Source organism: Apus apus, chromosome 1 (genome assembly GCF_020740795.1).
Source record: "Apus apus isolate bApuApu2 chromosome 1, bApuApu2.pri.cur, whole genome shotgun sequence".
In the NCBI taxonomy this organism is placed as follows: Eukaryota; Metazoa; Chordata; class Aves; order Apodiformes; family Apodidae; genus Apus; species Apus apus.
In genome coordinates, this window is record NC_067282.1 from 52,158,349 (window position 1) to 52,183,162 (window position 24,814).

General features: G+C 37.3%; 1 protein-coding gene across 1 annotated transcript in view; it reads right to left on the reverse strand.

The window, feature by feature from the left end:
* UGGT2 (UDP-glucose glycoprotein glucosyltransferase 2) overlaps positions 1–24,061 on the reverse strand; it is an 82,939-nt gene extending 58,878 nt beyond the window's left edge. The window contains exons 1-9 of the mRNA XM_051609031.1: positions 23,784–24,061; positions 22,358–22,440; positions 15,616–15,746; positions 14,367–14,479; positions 10,580–10,754; positions 9,003–9,099; positions 7,875–7,953; positions 6,351–6,451; positions 3,527–3,626 (exon numbers count right to left, since the gene is read on the reverse strand). Of these exons, the coding sequence (XP_051464991.1) occupies positions 3,527–3,626; positions 6,351–6,451; positions 7,875–7,953; positions 9,003–9,099; positions 10,580–10,754; positions 14,367–14,479; positions 15,616–15,746; positions 22,358–22,440; positions 23,784–23,941 (1,037 nt within the window). The 5' untranslated portion in view covers positions 23,942–24,061. The remainder of the gene's footprint in view (positions 1–3,526; positions 3,627–6,350; positions 6,452–7,874; positions 7,954–9,002; positions 9,100–10,579; positions 10,755–14,366; positions 14,480–15,615; positions 15,747–22,357; positions 22,441–23,783) is intronic.
* Positions 24,062–24,814: the final 753 nt, after the last annotated feature.

Sequence of the window (24,814 nt, forward strand, 5' to 3'; positions counted from 1 at the left end):
ACAGAAAGCAAGAAATGAAAATTTTCTGTTGAAAAAACAACATTGCTGATGAAATTTAAAAAAATATTTAAAGAAACTAAATACAAAGAAAGGAGTATCTGATGCAAACTTGAATTTGGAACAAACAGAGGAGAAAGATTAGGGGAAAAAAAAAGTTACAAATCTTAGAAGCTGAGTAAGTAGCCCACCGTGTCAGGGGGCCTTCTACCAGCAACAGACATAACTGAGGAACAATACAGGACTTCTATCATGAAAAAAAGTATCTGTGATCGATGAGAATTATTATTGAGAAATTACTTAGCCAATGAGCAAAACAGCTACTTAACTGAAGGACTCCATAGCAAGGTGGAATTTCTATGCGTGGCAGTACTACTGTAACTACTATTCTGACTGCACAGAAATAGTTGTAGATAGTCCTGAAGTAAAAAACAAAACAAAACAAAACACTTAAGGAAAAAAAAAAGCTCTGATTTTTATCTTGCTAAACTCAACATAAAATTTTAGAATGGTTAAGGTAGGAAGAGACCTTAAAGATCATCAGGTTCCAACCTCCCTGCTACGAGCAGGGACACCTCACATTAGACCAGGCTGCACAAAGCCTCATCCAGCCTGGCTTTAAACACCTCCAGGGAAGGGGCTTCCGTAACCCGTCTGGGCAACCTCCCTCCTACTCCAGTGCCTTACTACCCTTATGGTGACAAATTTCTCCCTGATGTCTAACCTAAATCTCCTCTCTTTCAGTTTAAAACCATTATCCCTTGTCCTATTACTGCCCTCTCTGGTGAAAAGCCCCTCCCCAGCTTTCCTGTAGCCCCTTCAGGTACTGGAAGGCTGCTATAAGGTCTCCCTGGTGCCTTCTCTTCTCCAGGCTGAACAGCCCCAACTCCCTCAGCCTGTCATATGTAGTAGTAGGGCCTGCAACTCTCAGAATCAATTCTTCATTCTGCATACGCAGGTGATAAAAACTGCACAGATAAAAATAACAACCTGAATCTTTCCAAATAGCTTAGAGCAGTAACAACAAAAAATTACTATGAATACAACAAAAAGGTGGAAAGGAGAAGACAAAGCTGGCCCAACATTAGCAAGTAAAATACATACCAGCAAAAGGTAAGCTTTACTGACAGTTGTTTTGGGTTTTTTTTTGTAATAAGAAAGGAAGAAATTAAAGAATTTTTAAATAGCACCTTGTCTGTGCAAGGCAGTTGACAATGCAGCATTCTAGCAAGATTTTAAGCAAAAAGTGTGATGGTGGATCCTTGAGGTTACCCCAGGAATTTGAGGTAACAAGTGGAAAAGTACCTGTGAAATACATCTCCTTGAGTTCACTCATTTGTTCTCTTTATTGAGAACTTTACACTGTTTTGTATGTGTTTTTCTAAGTATTAAGTGCTAAGGACTCACTAAAGAGAAAGACTTTACTGTCTGAAAGTAAATGGGTATTTTTCAGTCTACATGATGCAGACAAGTTCTTGTACAAACTTAGGTTGTAGTATTTTCTATAATGTAATTTGATGCAACTTTTACCTACAACATGTAGCTATGCAGTACTGCATATCAGGGGAGAAAAGGAAACTTTTCACATGCTCATGTTAACATTCATGAATGTCCTGGTTTGAGCCAGGATGAAGCCAATTTTCCTTTTACTTATTACAATGAATTATAAATTAATAGCAAGAAACAGAGCATTATAATTATTATTATTGCATTCTTAAATAGCAGATAATTATGTATTAATGGTAAACACGTACACAATGAAGAAAAGATTAAAAATACCTCATAAAATTAAGTATCAATATGTAACCATGACATATCAGTTGTTACACTATCTACACCTGCTGACATTTTGTAACATCCACCTCAGACTAACCTTTTCAGCTGGAAATACTGAGACACAAACATGCAGGTTATAAACTAAAAAGTGAAACAAGCTTCCAGAGGAATGGTACATTCCTTTGTTAGGATCTAAGAAACGCCTCCATTTTTAAGGAACATGCAATATTGCATTTTTGCTTTCATAACAATAGTTTTAAAATTTTTATACAGCCTTTTCAAACAAAAATTTGCATAATTTAAATAATGTTTTCATACCTGAACTGTGTGAAAATTTAAAAATACTACTATTACAACGATCAGTTGTCTATCTAAAGCAATTAAGCAATATCCTTTATTTTCCTGTTTATTCTAGGGGTTTTTTTCCAAAACTAGTATTTCTAACTCAGCAGGTTAAGCATTACTGGCTTAAGGAAATATATTTTTTGCATTGTTTTTACACAGTGTTATTTTGATTTATGTTGGTTGTCAATGCAGACCTAATAAATTTAGATTATTTAAATATTTGTAATCTAACAATAACATGTGAGGTTAGCATACTAGAACAAAGAGGAACTGCAATTCCCCTCTTAATAATTCTAAAGTCTTCTTACACTTTTGCCCATAAAAATAAAATGTAGGTAAATGGTGCTCTAATGCCACAAGTATGCAGTGGGAGTTAGAGTGGGATGTAACAGTTTAATGACTTTTTAAAATAGTTATTTAAATGTCATCTAGCATACTTCAAACTGACTTTTTCTTGTCCTTTAAAGATCACAGGCCTTGCAGTTCAACATTATGTCTATTTCCACTATCTTGTAATGGAAAGCTGCATTTTCTGATTGCTAATCTAAGTGTAAACTTGTACCTTACTCTTTCATAATAATTATGTTTCAAGCATTTAAAAAGCTATTTTTCTTCCTTGAAATAAGATGATACAAAGGTAGCTTTGCCATTACAGTGTAGTTTTTCTCTCTAATCAGACATGACAATGAAGCACTGTGATAATTAAACAAGAGTTGTAAAATGTGAAAACACACTGTGTTAAGAACCATATTTAGCATCATATTTAATTCAGTAATCCAAGCAAACACTGCTCTTAGTGAAGAACTTATAAATATGAAGAAAAGTATTTCTCAATTACAATGCAGTTGGCTTACAGGAAGAGCAACTGTTAATACTAGTACAGAGGAAAATGTTATTAATTTATTTAAAATTGATCTTGATCCTTTAATAATTAATCTGTTATGGGAGACAGATCTTCCCCAGCAAGAACATTAACATACAGTAGCCAGGGCCCAATCTTGTCAGCAATGTTGTGTTTAGAACTAATGTGGGTGAATCCCCTAAAAACATTTATTAACAGAATTTTGCCTCTTCCTACTGTGAGTAGATCTCTTATTAACAGAATTTTCCACCTGGGAAGTTATCGTAGCAGTATAAGTAAGGAGGACTAGGCATTCAACCATAGGTATCTGAAGGATTAGGATGCCTTCATGGCATCTCCTGTATCAGACAGGAAACATTTAAAAGACTGATCATCATCTCTCCCAGGAATTACTTTCTACTCAATGAAATTGTCAGGAATTCATCTAGCAAGACATAAAAACATGAATATCTGACTGCAGGACTTGAATATAAATCTGTATTACTAACAGTAAATTCAACTGCAGACATTGAAACAGTACTTGAAAAACAAGCTTAAGTGTCATACCTGGCTCTTATTGGGAAGTTCTGAGCAATGTCTTTCATTACCTTTAAAGCATCATAAACAGGGGTAGACATAATTCGAGCAGCTGCTTGAAAGCTAAGATCTAGGGGAAAAAACACAACACTGGAAATAAAACTCTCAGTCAGTACTGCCTACAATCAGAAAACTTCCATATACCCACTCCCACTATTAACACTTTTTGTTTAAATAACACATTGTTAAGGATTATGAAGTAATATTATTAAGGTAAAAAAATGTACACTTAAAAGTTGGAAATACCAAATCCAACCTTTCCTTCAGAATTTTGCTCAGCTGTCTTGAGGTTATATAATTTCTAAGTTTACAAAAACACACCGAAAACCCCCCAGATAATTCATCACACGGTATTATGCCAGTATCCCAAGGGTATTATGCTCAAACCTAGATACACACCAACCGACAAACACTGCAGTAAAGAGTAAGTGCTTTCCAGCACCAGACTTTAGCTATTCCCTGAAAATCCTGTATACTTAATATAGAAGGCTGTATTGTGCATGTGAGGTGTACGAGCTTCAAGAGTAGCTGCTACTCAGAGGAAAAAACAAAATGGAGACTCCTGAAATAAAGGCAAATCTGCTGTCAAACTTCAGCTCTCCTACAGTGTATAGCAAAATTTTTAAAGGCATCTCATTTTTCTCTATATGCTTTTTCTCAGAATGAAGTAAATTTTCCATATATGAACCCAGTTTATAATTCATTTGCCTATCCACTGGAAAAACAATGATGCAATTCAGTTAGCCTTCACTGGTGCCTAACTTGGGTGTGACAAATCTTGGCACATCAGACTGAGGAAAATCCAATTTTGGTACCAATAGGTTAAGGCAATAATATACTAGGTTTTTCCATCCACCAACTTTGGATACAGTCTGCCTAACTCCCTCAGGGCAATGATGCCATGTATCGCCTCAGGAAAACTGATGCCACATATCACAAAAAGTGATTTTTTTAAGCAATTAGGAATTAACATTTTAAAAAGGGCTGAAGAAAAGTGATAAGGCACACCTTGGCTGGAAAAAAGATGCTCTGAGAGATGGAATGTTAACTCAGTATTTCTTAACACTTTTAACAAGAAGTATAAAGAGATGACTGTTTTGAAAAAGAATGTTTCAGATCCCTTTCAACAGCCACATAAGCTGTGATCAAGTGAAGCAATCCCCACTTGCTGCTGTTACTTCAAAAAGTGATGTTTTTATTTGCTGTGCACTTAGGACATACACTTAAAATCCTTCATAAATTGTTAAGCATTTCCATTTTATGCTGGACAGCTGGAGTAAGAATATTCAAATCCCACTGAGGCAAACTGACATGTCATTTTGCTTTCTTGGTTGTCTCTGGTGATCTGTCACTTACAGATCTCCCCTTGTGACACCCTAGCATAACTGAGAGAGCAGTGCAGGGCACCTTGGGGAAAAGATGATCCTGAGCTTAAAGTAGATCTCGAAGTATGCTTTGAAAGCTAACAAAGCACTAGAGATCAAGAGTCTGTTCACACAGATAGAAGAATGAGTTAAGGGGAATACCACACTGGTACCCTGTGCATCGTTTTTCACTATGAAATGTAAACCTAATTACTTCCCTAAAACACAAAGGCTCTTGAAAGACGACTCTTGAACAGTGTTTAGGGTTATTTATAAATAGAAATATGCCCTCTGGCTGAAGGAGTTTTGATTAAATTTAGTTACATTTTTACTTGGAAGTTAATTAAAGGAAATCAGAGAGTAGCTGAGCTATCAACTCAGCCATTATAATTAGTCATTCCAAATGAACTAGAGAAAATACCCAGACATATGAGGAGTAACAGTATCAAAACAACAGCACCATACAAAAAAGAGGCTGAAGACCTCCTGTCTGAAAAGGCACTGAATGTTCTTATCCCAAGGCAGTACCAGTCTTCCTGGCACTGAACAAACTGCATTCCGATGCCTAACTACTTTCAGCACTCTATGAACTGGCTGCTTCAGGAGCAACACCATTTTCATTTTTTCTTCTACATCCATGACATGCAGAAAAGACCACCACTAAACAGAGACCTTGTACTGGCTTTTGAAGGTAGACACTAAGGGGATCAAAGTTTTATAGCTGGTTCAGCTTCAACATAAGCAGAGTGGCATTCAATTATGTAAAAAAGTAATTAAATAGACAAAAAGATATTTTTTTTTTTTTATTTGCACAGCAGATTTCTCAGGATAATTGAAATGAAATGCTTTTCAATTTTTTTAAATTTTGGACCAAGATAAATCCTGCAGCTGAAAAGGAGTTAATTGGTAAAAGACTGCAGGCGAACTACAATCACCTCCAATAGGTAGTTTCAGACTGGATACTGCCAGTAGGCTCTATAACAGTCAAGGTCCCAAAAAGAAACTGATGTTCTGATGATTGCTCAGTCTCCTTCACTGCACTTGTACAAAGGCAAATCAGTTTTGATCAGGTTGTCCCCTAAAACCGAAGAATGTAACAGGCAAAAATTACATTGCCTAAACTTAAGTGAAATGACATTTTAGAGGCCTATTTTACGGTGATTTATAATTCTATTAATGCTACAGAACATCCTGCAGGTCTTAAGCAGAGAGGCTGCTTAGAAATCAACTTCTATATATTTGTTCTCTTTTTCCACAGGAGAGCTTTTAAAAGCATGTCCTTCCACTTGATGTCAAAAAGTATCAAAGCGAACTCCAGTAAACTGATAAAGGTTAGAATTTCTAAATTAAAAGTCTTAGCCTGTTATACATCAACATAACAAAGGAAAATTGAAGACTACTGTGTTAATTCAGACAAATGCAATACATACCCTGCAGCTCCCAAACCTTTAGTGGCTCCATGTTGTTAGTAGTTTCAATTAGATGTTTTTTAAATTCTTTCAGATTATTTTTCAGATTAGGATGCATCCGTCTAGAATAAAACATTTTTTTTTAAAAAAAAGGCAAAATCAGTGACATCCATAAATTTCTGATTTTATCTTCACAGCTAATACTGTATTTCTAGGGTAACAAGCCAGAATTAACATTTTAATTAATTTTTAAGGAACAAATTAAATCAAAGATTAAATAGTATTAACACACAATACAGGTAACTGCATAGTTAGTTTACTACAGCATAACACATCTAACTGTATTACAGATTAACTGTAACTGGACACAGAGTTTTTTGTGATACAGGCAAGACATTGTCTAGAACATCTTTTATAAATTAACATCACTGACAAAAGCAAGCTACTGGGCACACAAAAAGTCAGACCTGAAGAGCAGCATGGTGCCCAAAAGTTCAGGTTGTTGGGTTTTTTTTAAATGTAGTTGGGCCAAGAAGTTTTGAGGGCAAAGACTTCAGCCTGCTACAAGGCCACCCTCAGCCATTAAGCAATTTCCTTTAGATTTCTAAAGATTCTTCTAGCAGAAGTATTGAACAAGAAGCAAAATGGAGCTAAAAACAGAAATCTAAACCACTAAGACTTAGAGTTCTGTAATAATTTATATTTTGAGTATTAAGAAGTTTCACAAAAAAATCCCTCCCTCCTCTTTTTTAGGTGTTGGATGATATTAAGCTTTGTTCTTTACAGAAAAAGAAAAATATCATTGATAAAGACTCTTGTTCTAGAATGAAAATACAGTCCAGGTTCTCTCAAGAAAGCATACTCAGCTGAAAATGGAAGGACTTTTGATGACTGCAACCATGAAACAAATCCATCAATGGAGGACTGGAAGGTGCCCTCGATAGGGTAGCATCTAATGCCACCTAACAGATTGTAACTTAGAGATAAGAGTTCCTGCTATAATATAACTCAAATTCCAAAATGAGAAGACATCTATAATAAAAATATTTTCCAAGAAATATCACTTTTTCAGAAATGAATTACTACCCATCTTAAGAACACCCTATGTGGCTACAACACATGGGTTTGGATCTGTTCTCCTACTACTTGCATTTTGAAAAGCAACCTTTTAATTATCTGAAAATAGATGAAGCAACAACAATCTACTGTAGATACAAACATGAAAACATGGTGTTCTAAGTTTTTGTGACTGTTCCCCAGAGAGAATTTTTGTACTTTAAAAGCAGTTGACTATATATTTTAAGAGAATTAGGAAACTAAATTAAATATATTGAAATTAACAGAATAAACAACAGTTGCATCTTTACATTCACAAGACATTCACAAATAAATTAATCAGAATTTTCACCAGTGGCAAATAAAGCAATTGCCAACACAAATCTCACTCCTTCAATAATTTTTTGTTTTGTTTGTTGGGTTTTTTGAATTTTTGGTTCCGTTCCAGAAACAAATGCAGAAGTTTATTTATAGCTTCTATCAACTCACTTTAATTTGCCAAACAGAAATCCTTGGACATCGCTTTCCTCGTCATCCTCCTCCTCCTCTTCTTTTGTCTCATTTGCTCCTGAACTCATAGCACACGTAGACAATATAAATGAAAATGACTGACATATTATGTTCTTACGAGTTACAAAACAGTTAACAGAAACATACAATCAGAAAGTTATTATCAGATGTAATTTCAAGTAGATTTATACTTATGCATTCATATTTTGGCATCAGAACAAACCACTTCACAGAACCTGGCAACATTCAAATTAATTTTTAAATGTAACTCATCCAATAGTCACATTTTTAATATAAATGAAATCGATATGGTTAAATACTTCACTTCCCAAACCAGCCATTTCTCAGTTTGATTAAGTGGTAAGGTATAACCTCACCACCAACTACTACCAAACTTATGTTTGAAAAGCATGACGACATCTAAGTGCTTGAATCTCCATCTAGCTTTTAATCTAAGTCAGGGATCAGTTTCTTTCTCTTATAAAAATTAAACTGTTTTTGACATGACTCCAAGGCTGTTAAACCTTAGTCTTACCAAACAGAGTTAACTAACTTACTTTTTATCTTGTAAAAATCCACACAAAGTAATTTTCTCTGTGTCAGAATGCTATAGCTACCACTTTCTGTGGTAAATATCTCATTTCAAAGTGCTGCAACATACAATGGTACCAGATTTTATGATATAGCACACCTTTCCTAAATAAGATTATGAAAGTATTTCCACATAAATTCAGGAAAAAACATCACCCCTGAAAGACTAATATGCAGATACTGCAGTAATTAGCATATTAGAAATGTCAACCAAGTATTTGAAGAAGAAAGGTTAAACTAACTTATACTTCTTGAAAGGAGGAAGACTGGGCTCCTTTTTGAAGAAACACAGAAAACAACTGGAGGTCAGGTTATGAAATATATCCTAAGCACAGCTCTTCATATATGCTCACATATATTTTAATGTCTTAGTTCCTAACGCCTGAGACTTTCTTCTGTAAAAAGAAATTCAGTATAAACTTCAAAACTTTACTGACTTTAGAACTGAAGATTATAAAATATTTCAAGAGTTATCTCCAATTAAACACCATAAATAAAATAAAAAGCTCCACATACCTTTAACTTGTGTGTCATCTACAGCTTTATATTCTGTGCTCTTTATTGCAAGTTCTACACCATATCCAGATAAATACATTTTTCTGGAACTTGGTTTCTGTGTGATGAAATTATTTAAACAGAATAAAAACTGTATCTTAAAAAACTGTATTTATAGGAGATTAACAATATCTAATACTGTAACTTAAAAATGTTATGACAGTCATAACTTAATCTTTCAACTTATTATTCAAAGCAGAAAATGCTACACAAAACAAATTACAAGTGTCAAGGAAGGCATATTGACAGCCCATAGAAAGCAGGGTCTTCCTTTATCTCCCACAGACCACAGAAAGGCTATGTCAAAATTGTAGTCCTTTCACATTACACTAGAAGGACTAAAACAGGCAGAGCTTGTAGCATCCTACACCACAATTGATGCCTTACAATTCACATTTCAAACTGTTATTCTATTCATTTCTGTGTAATTTTTGCCAGACTTTCAGCATGTTAGCTGGCAAAATAATGTCAGCAAAATGACTGTACCTCTTATGCTCTCAATACTCCCTCTTCTGGCATTTAATGTAAAAGAGGAGGGAGAATCTGTCTCAACAGGAACCAAATAACAAAACTCGAGGTTGTATGGAAGGAAGAAAAGGAGAGAGCAGTTTGAAGACAGCAAAAGTGCAGGAAGGAAGACAACAGGCATTTGGGAGGACCACGGTGCATAAACTGGTCAGAGCAAGGAGACTGTAGGTACTTAATTGAAATGCAAGTGCACAAAAGAACATAAGATTCAGTACAAACCATATCCCACATAACTTAGAATTTAAGACTGGTTTCCTCAAATTCTCTATTTCATTACTGTGAGCAAACAACTCAAAGCCATCTGCAAACTATGGATCTCATCTCCCTGAAACGCCTGGTCTACATAAATCATAACCCCATCAGACTGTTCTTGCAGTAGCCACACTATTTAAGAGCTGCACTTGAATATAAAATACAAAAACCTTCCAATAACCAAAATTGTGGACAACATGATTCCATTTGTCTAGTTTTGTTTCAGGCAGAAGAGAAAGTTAAGAAAAGCATTCAGAAACATCACGTTTAAAATCCTGACACTGTGGAATACAAGCATGAAAAACCAGGCACACGCTGCTGTACTACAATGAACATACAATTTTATATATTCTCAGTATACTCTCATAATTAATTATTTTTCAACTTGATTTTCTCTTCCACTTCTCATTTTTTTTTAAATTCTTGTTACTAATATGTTCAGTCTGCTGCACCAAGAGTTACCCAAATTCTTTGTACAACATACAAAAACCAAACATACAACCAAAAACAGAGGCATTTCAAGATCAATCAGTGATGCAAACAGTGCTTGAATGCAGGACTAGATAATATTATCATGTTTTCTCAGCTTCAAAGTTTGTATTAGGTGAATGAAGTTTAAAAATTAGAATATATACTGCACATGATGTAGGCAAATGAAAAAATAAATGTGGAAAATGTGTTTTGTCAAAATAAAAAAGGGCAAAATAAATACACAATATTAACAGTTCACTGACTCAATGTTGATTTAAATTGCATACCTGAACATAATGCCGGAGAACATAAACAATTTCTTCCTTTTGTGCCTTCTCAGACAAAATCTTGTGGAATTTGACAAAGTCTTTTGTACCCATTTCTGCATATAGAACAACGACTGGGCCATCCTCTTTGAGAGTTGGGAATTTATGATCGCCCTTAAAAAGATATGGCCTGGGTCTGGTTTTAAAAACAAATAATTATGATATAATACATTTAGAAAATAAATTAAAACAGTGGTAGTTTTTGTACATCATAATTTAAAAATCTAATAATAGATTATATGCTACAAGTATACAAGCCATGGTAAAATCATCAAAAAACAATAATGATTTCTCACAAATGAACTTAGAACATCAAATTTGCAAATTAAAGTTTAAGAAACTGAAAAATCAGCATCAAGCAGAAATAATTGTAATGTATTTTATCAAATCACAACACTAAGAGCAAATGAAAAACATAGCACTTTGAGATTTAGTGTAACAATCAGTTACAGCTTGAAACTTTTAATTTAAATGATGCATTACATCTATTAGAGATGTACAGAGCAACCAGGGAGGAACACAGTAGCAGAATAGAGATATTCAGTGAAGTTTAAGAAAGCTGCTAATGCACATGGAAACTAACTGGGGTTGTAAATTCTTTAATATCATCAAGCTCTATTAATTTAGCTAATTTTGCAAATTTTGACTGCCTACCTACCGTCCTCATTGAAAGCCATGACTAGAAAAATTATGCTTCCTACATTTGCAATGATTTCTCAGATGACTGCAAACATCTTTTGAATAAAACCTGAGAAAGATGGGAAAGTAACAGAAGATATGATTAAGCAATATACTCAAAGTGCTAATTATTGATGAGTACACTTCTTTTGCAAAGTTGCCTTGGCATAGTCACACTTGAAAGACAAACTCCCGCCAAACCTCTCCAAGACACATTCAGAAACTTGAATCCCGTACACGCTGCAGAAGTGCTCATTGAGAAGTCCTACTAGAAAGCTGTGAGCAGAACACACACCACAGTATCTGCTGTGCAATGCTTAGGAATAGCTGCAGTATAAAAATCACCTAATAACCTACACTGCGAAGGAACTTTGGAGGTCACATGCTCCAAACTCTCACTCCAAATGGGGCCAGTTTGTACCAGATTACTCAGGGCCTTAACATCAACATCCTATGTAAGCTTGGTAGGTGTGCATTCCAAAACCACACTTGTAAGGCAAGGACAAGGAGGGGCCTGCTTTGAGAATTAACTTGGGTGCATCAGCCATGCGTCACCGCAATATCAGGCAAGATTTCCCACTGTCATCACAGGACAAGGCAGATAAAGCACATATCAACAGGGAGCCTGAAACAACTCTTCCGTGGGTAAGCTCTGTTAAAGAACAGATCCAGATCTGGCCCAATGAAAGCACACACATGGAAAGTGACTCATACAGCTTCCTTCTCATACCCAGAGAGACAAGAACTACTACAGTCTGTAGAGCTGAAAACCTAAATCAAGGGAGCTTCACTTGACTAGTCACTTAGGTATAGCAGAAGAAGGACTCTTGTTCGTAAAATGGGGCTATCAAGCACTGCCATGACTTTCTTGAACACTCACAGTCTCAAAGGAAGCATTTTATACTATAATGAGCACGCTTCACCAAAAAATTAAGTGCTGCAGTGAAACAGCACTGCATAGGGCTACTATAATAACCTTGGTTTGGAGAATTAAAGTGTTCAGCCCTTGTAAATCCAAGATAAGCCTCCATTCTGTGGTTCTCTTTGACACTAAATAGTAGTGAGAAGGAATTTATTCTCTTCTTCTTAGAGCTGAAAGCTAATTAATTTCCTGCCACAGAAGAGTCTCATGAGAAGGCTGAGAGAAAAGGAACAGCAGTCGGGCAGACCAAAAAAAAAAATTAAAACACATGGATGAGGAGTTCAGCACTTGCTAACCAGTTACTAGGGTAGTAATAGGGTAGTACAGGCAACTATATGCTTGCCTAGATAGCTGCCAAGATGGGATGCAGGAGGAACGTGCTGGTAAGAAGACAACAGACCTGCATACTGAAAAACCACCAAAGACACTGATTGTTTTGAGCAAAATGTGACTCCCATCAGTGTTACTGCTCTCATTAGCAACAGCCTCAGAAATCTTAGTGTTGTTTTGGAGAACTAGCAAGACAAGCAGGCCCAACCATTGAACCACTGAGGATCTTCCTTTGAGACAACTGACAATACTTCTAATGACAGCCATGCAATCCCTTGCAAAAGGGCTGAAAGTGGAGCAGACCAAATCACAGCAGCTGCTGCACAAAGGACTGGATGAAGCAAAACCTTGATGCATGCAGACTCTTTGGGCTTTCTTGAGCTCAAAGTACCCGAGACTTCCTAGATCTCAGGTTGAGCTGATGGATCTGCACAAAATCATGCTGCAGCCCCTTCTTTCTCTTAGGCTGAAATGTGAAACTATCATCCCTGAAGACAGAACATTTTTAGTGTCCTCATCCAATATGGGGAACTTACAGCTGAAAACCTAGCAAAGTAGGGCTAGTTTAAGTGGAAGAGTCATGACAGACAGAAGACAGAAAATGAAACAAAGGAAAATAATTTGAAATAACAAAGGAATCAATAAAACAACAACAAAACAAAATCTCTTTTCATAAAAACCACAAAGAAAGAGTGGCTTAGAGGAACCAACAGTGACATGGCACACTGTACTATTTATCATTTGTTCACCATACAGAAAAGAACGAACAGGAGCATGGCCTTATCTATATCACCCAGGCTAAAAATCTCCAGCATAACTGAAAAGCATCTGCCACCCAGAATACAACTGGAAACAACAGTGGAAATGATCACCTGAAGGTGAAAGTGTTTTTCTCAAAGTCCAGCTCCAGAAACTCTAAATATTTGAGTGATTCAACCACTTTTGGGGTGGGGAGGAGAGGAAATTCATCAAGATTTTGTCCCTGCAGCTCTGAAGGTTGCAATCTGACTGGTGCACACAAAACTACCCAAAACACAAAAACAATTTAATAGAAATAACTTCAGTTTTCTTGTGAGTTCTTAATGATTTATAGAAGTCTAACTCCTTCAATTTGGAAATCTATTGTTTAGTATTGCAGTTTTCCAGAATCTTGGAAATTTGGGGGATAGTATTTCCAGAGAGAAGAATGTGCTGAATCCAGCTAACTGCTTTTGAAGAAAAGTATAATCAGACATTGTGGTAAAATGTTACGGTCTCGTGATGCCTTAACGTACGACCAGAAGAATTCAGCACAATATTAAAAGCCAAAATTTAGTACAAATAATTTATGTTATAAAGAGACATTTTGTTAGGCAGAATGGAATAGTTAAACATGGGACATTGCAAAATAGACAGCGAAATGTTTGTAAAAATCCTTGGCTATTGAGTAAGTAAAAGACAATGATTTAGTAAACTAATTGTATCAGTGGAAATTAAAAATACCATAAATCACACATACACAGAACACAAAATTGCTTTCAGAAGTAGTAGTTCACAAAGAGACAAATTTATAGGTTTAAAGGGTTGTGGGTTTTTTCCGATTTATATTTGATAGAAAGAAGAATCCAAGAAATATGCACTACTAAATCATCTTTCAGCTCTAAGTATCTCCATGAAGTGGTTGAGGGTATGGACACTAAAGTATATTATGGTGACCTTGACCATTGCATGAAAAAACCCAAAAAAGTTGCATACAGGCCTTGAAAAAATACAAATTATTTATTTTTAAATAGAGATTATTCCCCCCCCCCCCGCCTTAAAACAGATCATTACACTTACCTCTTAGTAGCCTTCTTCAGCAGCTTTTTTATTTCATTAGTCTTACAGGTGTGCTTCTCATGGATAACCACAAATGCACTGCAGCCTTCTGGTGGAGGTTCATCAGCTGCAATCTAATATTTCAACAATTATACTCAACCAGAATGCTCTGATTGCACTTCAACTTAAATCTCACATCCCTTTGATTAAAATAACTCAACAGCTGCCATTGAGTTCTGTTTCTAATTAAGCCCATTCAAAACTGGGTACATGTGAAAGAAGTAATGGAAAATATTAGAAGAATAAGACCTTATAACCTTTCTGAAATGTAGTCTATCAAATGCAGTCATACTCCAGAAAGTGCAAGTCCATTTATGTTCTGTAAAGACAGGGCTGACAAATCTCCTCTACAAGCTGAAATCACGGCCTGCGCTCTAAGATATTTTTAATTTTAGTCACTATCAGCAATCATGTTCATGTACAAAGATTTGACTGTTAACAAATAAATCCCAAACAATGAGTGTCAATTTCTGGTTCTCTCTCCTCACCATTCTCCCTGCCCTTTTTAAACTCTCTTCAGCTGTTCCCATGTAAAATGGGAAACATATGACTGCATGTCAATGACTCTGGATTCACAAGCTGAAAGATAAAAATGAAAATATATGTCTGAGATTATGATATTTCTCCAGAGAACGCTTGCAAAAAAACTTCTAGCTATTACAGCTTATTACCTTTCAGAAACAGGGATTTCTCACTTTATCTTGAAGGTGGCATTGCTAAAAGGAGGAGCAGTTTTAGGCTAGAGGCACCATGAATTTACGTCATCCCACTTTTTCATTAACAAAGCAGGTATTTGACTAATCTATCTTTCAACTTTTCAAATACTAAAATGAGAGAGATAAGAAGTCCACTAAGTTACAAATATAAATTACTTGGAGCTACAAGAAAATTCTTACTTCTGGAATGTCTGTAGGATTATTTAAATAAGATTATTTAAAGCAATGCAAAAAACCCCCACAACCTGAATTTTAAAAATTAGCAATACCAAATATTCTATCCTGAAGAAAATACTACATATACAATTAAAATATAAATATTTGTTCCTGTCAATATAACCAGCTTATGAAGTATCACCTTTATCAATGGAACATGTTTGATTCCAAATAACATCAGCATATATTTTATGAAACTGTAAAAATGAACATTCTTTACTCTGCAGCCAAAATATCAAATGAAATAATGTATCAAATATATCAGATATTGTAGTCACCTGCTGAAACATCTGGACAGTGGGAGAATACGCCCGTATGGAAAGTGCAAACTTCAATAGTTTGATTTGCAAATTGGATAAAAATTGGCCTGCTTTCTTCAAGATTAAATTGTAATAGGAATACTCTGAATCTGTTGAAGAAAAAAATCCACAAAACAAACTATTAGTATTTAGCCATAAAGGTAGCATATCTACCTGTCCTACATAATAGGCAAATATTATGTTAGATATGTTGTCCACTGATAATGATTTCCTTTACTACCAATCCTAAAGACCTAACGCAACATAAATAAAACAAAACTTGAGTGTAACACTCGTGAACATCTACATAATTTTCAGCAATATAAAAATCCACTAAAGACAATAATTTCTTTCTGCAGACCCATAAAGTCTGGAATAAAGTTTATTTATTAATTTCTATTTATTAAGCTTATTCTAGCTTTTTAATGCAAACTTTGAAGGCTACTTACTTTCAGTCAGCATCATTTTACAAATAATTTCCTCACATTGGTCTTGGCACACTCCCACAAGCAACTTAAATATCTTTGAAAGGTGATATTCTTTGTGCTACTCTCACATATCCTATTTATTCCTTAAAGATACATGATAAACAAGAATATGAGAATGGATTCAACATGTGCAGTGGCTTCCCCCCTTCCTGCATATCTCACTTTTTCAAGGCTAAAATTAGGACTTAAAGAAAGAAGGAAGGTGGATGGAATCTGGGAATGACAGAGGCGATAATTAAGAACATTGATTGGAAATAATTAACCTTCATTTCTTCTTCTAGGGGCTTACTCAAGTGAATGTTATCATGCTGGTTTTGGACTGTGAGGCAAAGAAGCCTAATTGGAAAGATGCTGCAATATTGTTTTATCAAGTTGTGAAAAAGACCTGTATCTGTTTTAAGGAATAATGCTCACCAAAATTTTAAATCAGGCTGTATACACTGTACTGTATTATCTTCTTGAACACAAACACATCAGTCAGAGAAGCAAAGCTGTGACCATACTGAGCACTGTGTACCACCCCTGTACCCAAGCTTGCAGTTGCACAGGAGGAACTGCTGAAATACACATGAAGCAGTCAATAACTGCCAATTTATGGCCCAAAATAAATAATAAAAAAAGATCTATATAGTTAGCATGTGTTTTAGTCACATTGATAGGCACTACACAGAAACTACAGTGGATTGAGATCTCTTTCACATGTAATTCAAATATTCTCCTATAAAGGTGAAAATTTGCAGCAAAGGGAAAGAGTTGCAGAGAGGAACCATTCTAGCTGTCCAGTTTGAATGTATCTGTGTTCTTAGGTCAACACCTTATTTTCAAGGTGCTCTTGCTGTCAAAGTGGAATGATCATCCCCCTTGAGGGGCCCAAAAAGGCACCAAATTTTTACACAGCATGAAAATCACCTCACATTGTTTAACCTGCCAGATTTACCTGCCTCAGCTGCAGTAGATCTCAGAAGTACTCATATCAAATGAGTGCAGCAATCAAAATGCCATTCCCTCACTATGGCCTAGGTTTCAGCAAAGCATTAGCCATAGTTTTGGAAATATCCATTAACTGGTCCCAGCAGTTCTGTACACAATTTTAATAAATAAGCACTTCCTATTCTTTCACTTTCCTCTTTACAACACCTAACCTTCTTTTGTTCTTAAAGCCTCTAGGATCTCCTTTCTACCTTTTCCTCATTCTAAAAACTCATTACGTAGGCTGAGTTTGCAGCACATCACTAGAAAAAAATAAATGCAAGATTACAAAAGGGTATGATCTGCACTTCCAGAAAGCTGCGTTCCCATAAATTGTATATGACCATTACTGTCTAACATTACATTCAACGGATGAAAACCCCTTATCTTGTATGTTTTCTAAATCTACACAGAGACCTGGCAGAACTCAATGAGATACACTTGGCTTCACACATTCCAAGCAGTGAATATAAAAAAATCTGGAAGCAGCAAATACTTCCAGATTGAAATGTATCTTTCCAACAACTAGACTTTAAAATTTTCTTCCAGTTACCTCCACAAAAAATAAAAATTAAATCTGAAATTTCTGCCTCTCCACTCAGCCCCAAATAGCATCCTATTGATGACAAGAGAAAGCTATTAAATATACAATCCAAAGATACCACCTCAATAAGATATTTTTACCACAAGTCTTTAAATTCTTTGGCTTACAAAGTCCAGCTGTGCTTTCAGTGCTGTATGTAAACCAGCTGCCATTTTTGTTCTGGAAGATTATTAAGACAACAATAATTTTAATGAGTAAAAAGATAATTTGTCATGTGCCTTCAGAAATGATTGTAGAACATATTAACAACGTTACATTTATCAAATCATGCATCTACTGCTACTGCTTCATCTTATATTACAACTGCTGGCTTCATTCAGACTACAACTGTACTTTAAGCTTCAGCAAGATAAATTAATCCACAGCAAATGCTACATGATGCACCTAATGCAAAAACATTTTTAAAGTTTATTACATACAGAACTGTGGTTTTAGTTTTACAAATTGTTTTTACAATAGTATTTGCTCTTTGAAATGTGGTAACTAATTGCCCTTTCAGGCTCATTTTAACATTGCACTCTATGCCAAAGAGTAGAAGTCCTAATGAACTTCTTAGGATGTTACAGGCAACCACAGAGAAAAAGATGCTTCTGGTCATAAAATACTGCATGATAGCATATTACCACTGAATTCATTAACAAAGTTGATTTATAAATGAATATATGAGATAAAATGAATAGGACACAGCTCCAGATTTCAGATGTCTGAATGTATGTGTAGGAGCTACGTATTTGTTAACTTCCATGTCTAGAGACATAGCCTAGCAGCCAAACAAAACCTGCAAAGCTATTTAGCTTACTCTAAAAATGCCTAAATTCATCCACTGAATAGCTCATTGAAATTTCCTATCCACAATCTCCAGCAGTATCTGATATCACAAGTAGATTAAATATTCAAGGGAGATGACCAGGGTGGTCACAAAAAGAAAGTAAAGGTCTATGCCACAGCTCCTCAGATCTCATGCACACACAGCACAACAAAATTAATCTGAATATATGATGCTGGTGGCCCACAGGAGAATTCAAAATACTGAAGCACAACAAGTAGACAGAATAATCATCAGGGACATCATTAGTCAGAAGACAACAGGGTGCTGGGATCACTATTTTAAGGGATGGGAACATGGGTTTTGTTTAAACTGCGTAGGTGTGGATACCTGTACCTATAGGCCAGCTAAGGAACTAAGAGATCCCAGGTAAACAGCAGATCAATCACTGGCCAATCAAATCCCTATGACATTCAAGCAAGATAACAGTAGACAGGGAATACTTCACTTTATTATACAAATGTCATGCTTGTGAAACTGATTCCTCCTGGGTCTTTAAGGCTGATACACACAAAAAAATACTTCTCTAATTTACTTGTGAATAATGTGTAGACTTCTAGATTGCAACAAATAACTTGCCTGATTGTTGTTTATGTGCAATACACTCCTTTTTTTTCAGAGAAAATAGATTTCCTATTAATATGTTTGTGTAGGTTTGGTTGTTTTTTTAATACATATTTAAGAAGCTGCTGGAAATTCAATATATAAAATTAGCCACTTGGGAAGACAGTAAACACTCAAGTCACAATTAGTTAGCAGGGACCTGGTTACTTATCTTCACTCTGTGTTCTTAAATTAACCTTTTGAGATATATTTGAGATATAAAAGCAGCAGCAAGTTTAAAATGCAATCTTCAGTGTTTTGCAATTGTGTTGGTTTTAATATGAAATTTCTGCAGCTTTGATTTCTTCATAGCATACATGCAGCCCAAAACAGCATCATCTGCATTTCCAAATCTTCTACAAGCCTGGCAATAAGTATGCTGCATATTTAGTAGCCATATACAATGTTGTCCATGCTACCTGAAGCCCTTGCTCTAATTTAATACAGTGTAACCCATCATTACCATTTTAATGTTTTTCACAGTGTATCATCTCAGTGACGCCCAAGCTCATGAGAGTTCTCATTAAAGAAAATGTTAAAACAACCACATACATCACCAAAAGACATGCTCTACCAAATTCCACACACGTTGTTCCTACCAAATAAATTGCTACAGGTATCATAGCTAAACAGATCATTACTAGACCTAAATTGCTAAGACTGAGTATTTTAAATGAGCAAGTTAAGAACAGATGTTGATTTGATTATTCTAAATTTAAAATAACCACGTTTGAGAACTGATAAGTAACAGATTGGAAATCATCTGAGCAACGATTTAAAGGGAAAAAAAAAGCGCTACATATTAGATTTCTTAAGTTGCCTTTTAGATTTAATACTTAAAATTCTTCTGAAACACTCAACACTTGGTTGGGATACAAAATCTATCATCCAATTTTCCTACAAACCCAGTTTTTGGACTTCAAATGTAGCAATTCTTTACCTGCTATGACAAAGTCTCTATTTAAAAACAATCCTTTTATTTCCCCGTTATCCATCCTAGCTACTCTAGACACCATACAGAGCAAAACTGAAAAGTCAAGTCCCCTCAGCCAATCCTTTTAAAGCCAGATCCTTTAATCTGCTCAAATAGTTACTGCTACTTCAGCTTTAACATCTCATGAACATCCCTCTACATCCATGTGTCTTGACATGCAACAGCTAAGATGGAACCCATCCCACACCATCCAGAGAATCAGCTTCTCCTCAGAGGTACACTATTACACACCTCTCACTAACTGTGCCATGCCAGGGTTTCAGTACCACTACTCTTCACCCTAGCTGACCATGTTATTGTAGATGTCTAGTGCAGACTTCCCTACTGAAAGTGGCTTAACTCTTGCTGGATACGATGCTCGTATTTCTGCTTCATACTTAGTAAATGGACTTGAGTAAAACGCTCTGAAGTTGAAAGAATCAATATTGATGTAATTTTGTCAGTAAAAACTCCACATTTTCTTTGCCTCTAACATTGAGTTTTTCCTTCTCATCCTGTTCATAAAGAGTGTTGGTTTGCTTGCATAATACTACCCTAATGATGAATTAACTTTTAGAAAAACCACTTGGTGCCAAATCTTTAAATTTTCCTGCATTATAAACAGGAGCTTGTTGGCCATATATACATCAATTGCTTAATATGCTTAACCAAATAACACTTTAGTACATTCTCAAGGTTCTCCACTACCAGCATCTAATACTTCATTGGCAAGATAGGCCATGCAGATCATCTTATTGGCAATTTATTTAATCACAAAGTTTATCCAGGTGAAGTAGGTAAAGTATGTAACTAACAGCTAATTTCAACAGCTATCTGTGTCACTAAAGCTCAAAATTCCTTGGAAAGCTGGTCCAATCTAGGGGACAAGGGATGGCCAATCAAACACCCTGATACATCATCTAATACTGTACCAGCAGCACCTTAGCCACTCAGAAGAAAAAAATAATTCATGTAAAGAATTACTTCTGGAGGTCACCTCATCCAAACTCTTACTTGGGGGAGCTCTAATTTCAATGCTAGATTACGCTGCTCACAGCCTTGTGCAGCAGTTTTGAGTATCTCCAAGCACAAAGATTCCACAGCCTCTCAAGGCAGCCTGTTCCAGTGTTTATCCAACCACATGGCAGAAGCATTTTTTCTAGTACCTAACCAAAATCTCCATGCTTCAACTTGTAGCAATTGGTCTGGGTTTTCTTCATAGTACTGTGTACCTTCAGGAAGGGTCTGGTTCCATCTTCTCTATACCTTTCCATTAGGAAGCTGGAAATACGAGGTCTCTCCCTCCTCTCTCCTTACTGACCTGCTGCCAGCTGCACTCTTCTATCTCATATACAGCATTTTTCACATAAAAAGGATTCATTTCTATCATCTCACTGCCTGTAAGATCTTTCTACAGTGTTACCTTTTTGACCTAACATTCAATTTACCTGAAGTCTCTTCTAGTGGCAGTGTTAGGTCCTACAGAGCTGTACTGTGCTGAAGAGCAAATTCAAGCAGCCTTACCTTATTTTGAAGCTTTTTGCACCATGTTTATGTATTGACCTACCAAGTAGGCCTAATATTGATCAACCTGTGGTAAAGCCTGGTAGGCTTCCAAATTTTTAATTGCCATGGCCATTTCTAGTGAACTGCTCTCCGAGGTATCTTCTGGGGTTCTGGGGCTTTTATGCTTTGTTTGCTGGATTTTATGCTTTGTTCTTCTCTCTAAACTTCTAACAACTTAATATTCTCCTGCCTAACCATGCAAGGTTTTTAAAATCCTATTTTGAGAGCAATAAACCTTTATTTTAATACATGATTATTGCTGCTAAAAAACAGTCTCTATACCATCTGCTAGTATTAATTCTTTTTTGTCAGATTTTAAATGTTTTTTCTAGCATTCTCATTTTAGTTATTTCTGTAATTCTCTCCCCTACAAACATCCATCTTAGGTAAGTCTGAAAATCCTATAAGCTCTTGCTAAGTCATGCAAAGAAGGTAAGTTTCTTTGACCTTTACATGTCTGTCCTATACTCTAACAGCAGTTGAGTCCATCTCTTTGTCTTTGCATTTAAAACTCCTCTACAGGTAGATCTTTCAGGGGGAAATACGCCGTTAACTTTCTGAAAGAAAACTACTTAGCAAGCAATAGTGGAAGAGTTAGACTTTATCTCACTAGAACTAGTTCATGTGTTGTACTGATGTTTAAAAGTTAAATACAGTGCAATATATTAAAACTAGCATGCTGTTTAACTTACCTCTTTGCTTATAAACCGTTAATTCTCTCACAGTTTCCAAGAACTGCCAAAACTTCTCATTACCATCTTCTGCAATAAATTCACTGTTTAAAAATAAAAATTATTTGTCCATAGGTTGACATTGTCCAAAGATGTATCACAGTAAATATCTTTAGTTCTTTAAAATGGTAACCAATACCCAGCAACAAGCAAGTGTTCAGTATTCAATGAACATCTAACATCTCTGTAGCATAAAACACTGAACAGTGGTATATTTTTGTTAAAAGAAATTTTGAACAAATACTACTGATCTGAAGTCAACAGTCAGAGCTGTAAAGCAAGCAGAGTAGTCTCTGATCCAGAAATAAACGTAATTTCTCACTTTATTTCTCCACAGGTATATCAACATACAGTTATAGGTAAAATCAACTCAGCACACAAAGTTTATTTACTGGTGGCTAAATATACAAATATGAACACAGACTCTTTCAGGTTATAGGTTTTAATTAAATTACAGGTTTATATATCTACCAATGACAATGTCTACTCTGCTACGCAGGGGAGGGCCACAACTGCTGCAACACCTTCTAAGACAAGTGAATCCTTACAAAACACAGAAAACAAGGTTTGCTCTATGCCAACTACCATTCTTCCATTTACTGGTTACACTTCTTAGTTTTGTGTTTTTTTTTTTTTTTTTTTAATGGGAACATCAGCTGTTTTTTCCCCACTCCCTTACACTTGCCAAAAAGATCTACTCTTGCTACCATGAGGGTATTATTTTCTAATCTTTACTTTGGAAGCTTGCCGCTCCTTTGATTACAGAAGCTTGCAATTCTCCCTTTCATGGGAGCTCTCCGACCAGCAGCACCTAAGTTAACACCCCCTCCCAATTGTTTATACTAAACTGGCGGGGCGGGGGGTGGCACAAACATGTAACTGCAGAAAACATTTTCACTTCTGGTTTTGAAATTATCCTTACAAGTGAACAACACCTCGTTGAAAAGGCATGCTTTACGCCTTCAGTAATGCCTTGACAGAGAATTGCTTCATTCAGCAGTAAACTAGCTGGGGTGGGATGAAGAGATAGTTACTCTCAGTCGAAGGGAGGGATTTTGTAGGTTGGCCCGCCTCATCCCCTCAACCCAACCTGCCAGGCGTCCGAGCCGGCCAGTGCTAAGGATGCGAACAGCACAGCCAGAAGGCGGGAAAGCCTGCCAGCCCGAGCCACGGCGCTTCCGAGGGGTGAAAGCGGTGAAGTCTATGCCAAGCCAGCCCTCTAACACAGCCCCCGGCAGAGGAAGCGAGGAGAGAAACGCAGCCACCCCCGGACAGCCCCGCTCCTCCCCGCTCCGCGGAAGAAAGGAGCCCCTCCTCCTCCTCCTCCTCCTCCCCCTGCCCCCCCGCAGCCCGCCCGGGCAGCTGGCAGGAGGGGGCCCGCACGCACCTCGCCTCCAGCAGCAGCGGGGTCGGCGGCCACTTCGCCGCCAGACGGGCCGTCACGGCCCGGGAGGAGGCCGGAGCCCTGCGGCAGGAGCACAGGAGGAAGAGGAGGAAGAGGAAGAGGAGGAGGAGGGGGGCAGAGCGCGGCGCCCAGCCCGCCATGAGCAGGAGGGGGGGGGTGCGGCGAGGGGCTCCGGGCGCTGCTGCTGCTGGAGCTGGAGCCGCTGGAGCTGCCGGCCCCGCACGGCGCCCTCGAGCCGCCCCGCCCCGCCCTCGCGACGGAGTTCCCGGCGGCAGGAAGCGCGGGGCTCCGCGGGCTGGCGCCGGGACACGCGGCGCTGCGGGGCGGGGCGCTGCGGGGCGGGGCGGGGCGCTGCGGGGCGGTGCCAGCTCCGGCTCCGGCTCCGGCTCCAGCCCCGCCCCTGCCCGGCGCGGGTTCGGTCCCCGCCGCGCTGGGGCCGCCGTGCCCGTCCCGAGCCGCTTGTGCTTCCTCGGCCTTCGCCAGGCAAAACCCGGCAGCGAGGGTCCTGCCGAGCGTGAGCAGCTGGATTCAGCACATACACGTGTAAGGTTATATCATACAAGTATCTACAATATATATATATATATATATGGAATTCCTCAGTGTGAGGGTGGTGAGGCGCTGGCACAGGTCGCCCAGGGAAGCTGTGGCTGCCCGCTCCTTGCAGGTGTCCAAGGCCAGGACGGATGGGGCTCTGAGCAACCTGGTCCAGTGGGAGGTGTCTTTAAGGTCATCCCTTCCACCCCAAAACCATTCTATGTTTCTGTAATACGTATATTTACATTAATGTGTATTGATATTCATGTGTAGTGGTTACTGGATGGCGGACGTACTTAGGTTTTTTTCCCCCCTTGAGGTGAAAGTTTTCCAAACACATTTCTATTTTGAGGTGTGTTGTTTCCCAGCCACAGAATTTTTTCCTCAGTAAGTGTGAGGTTTGCTGGAACTGTGCCTCTACCTAACCTTCAGGCTTGGGATTTCTGATTTCTCTGTTTTTAATCTGTTTTTGAAGT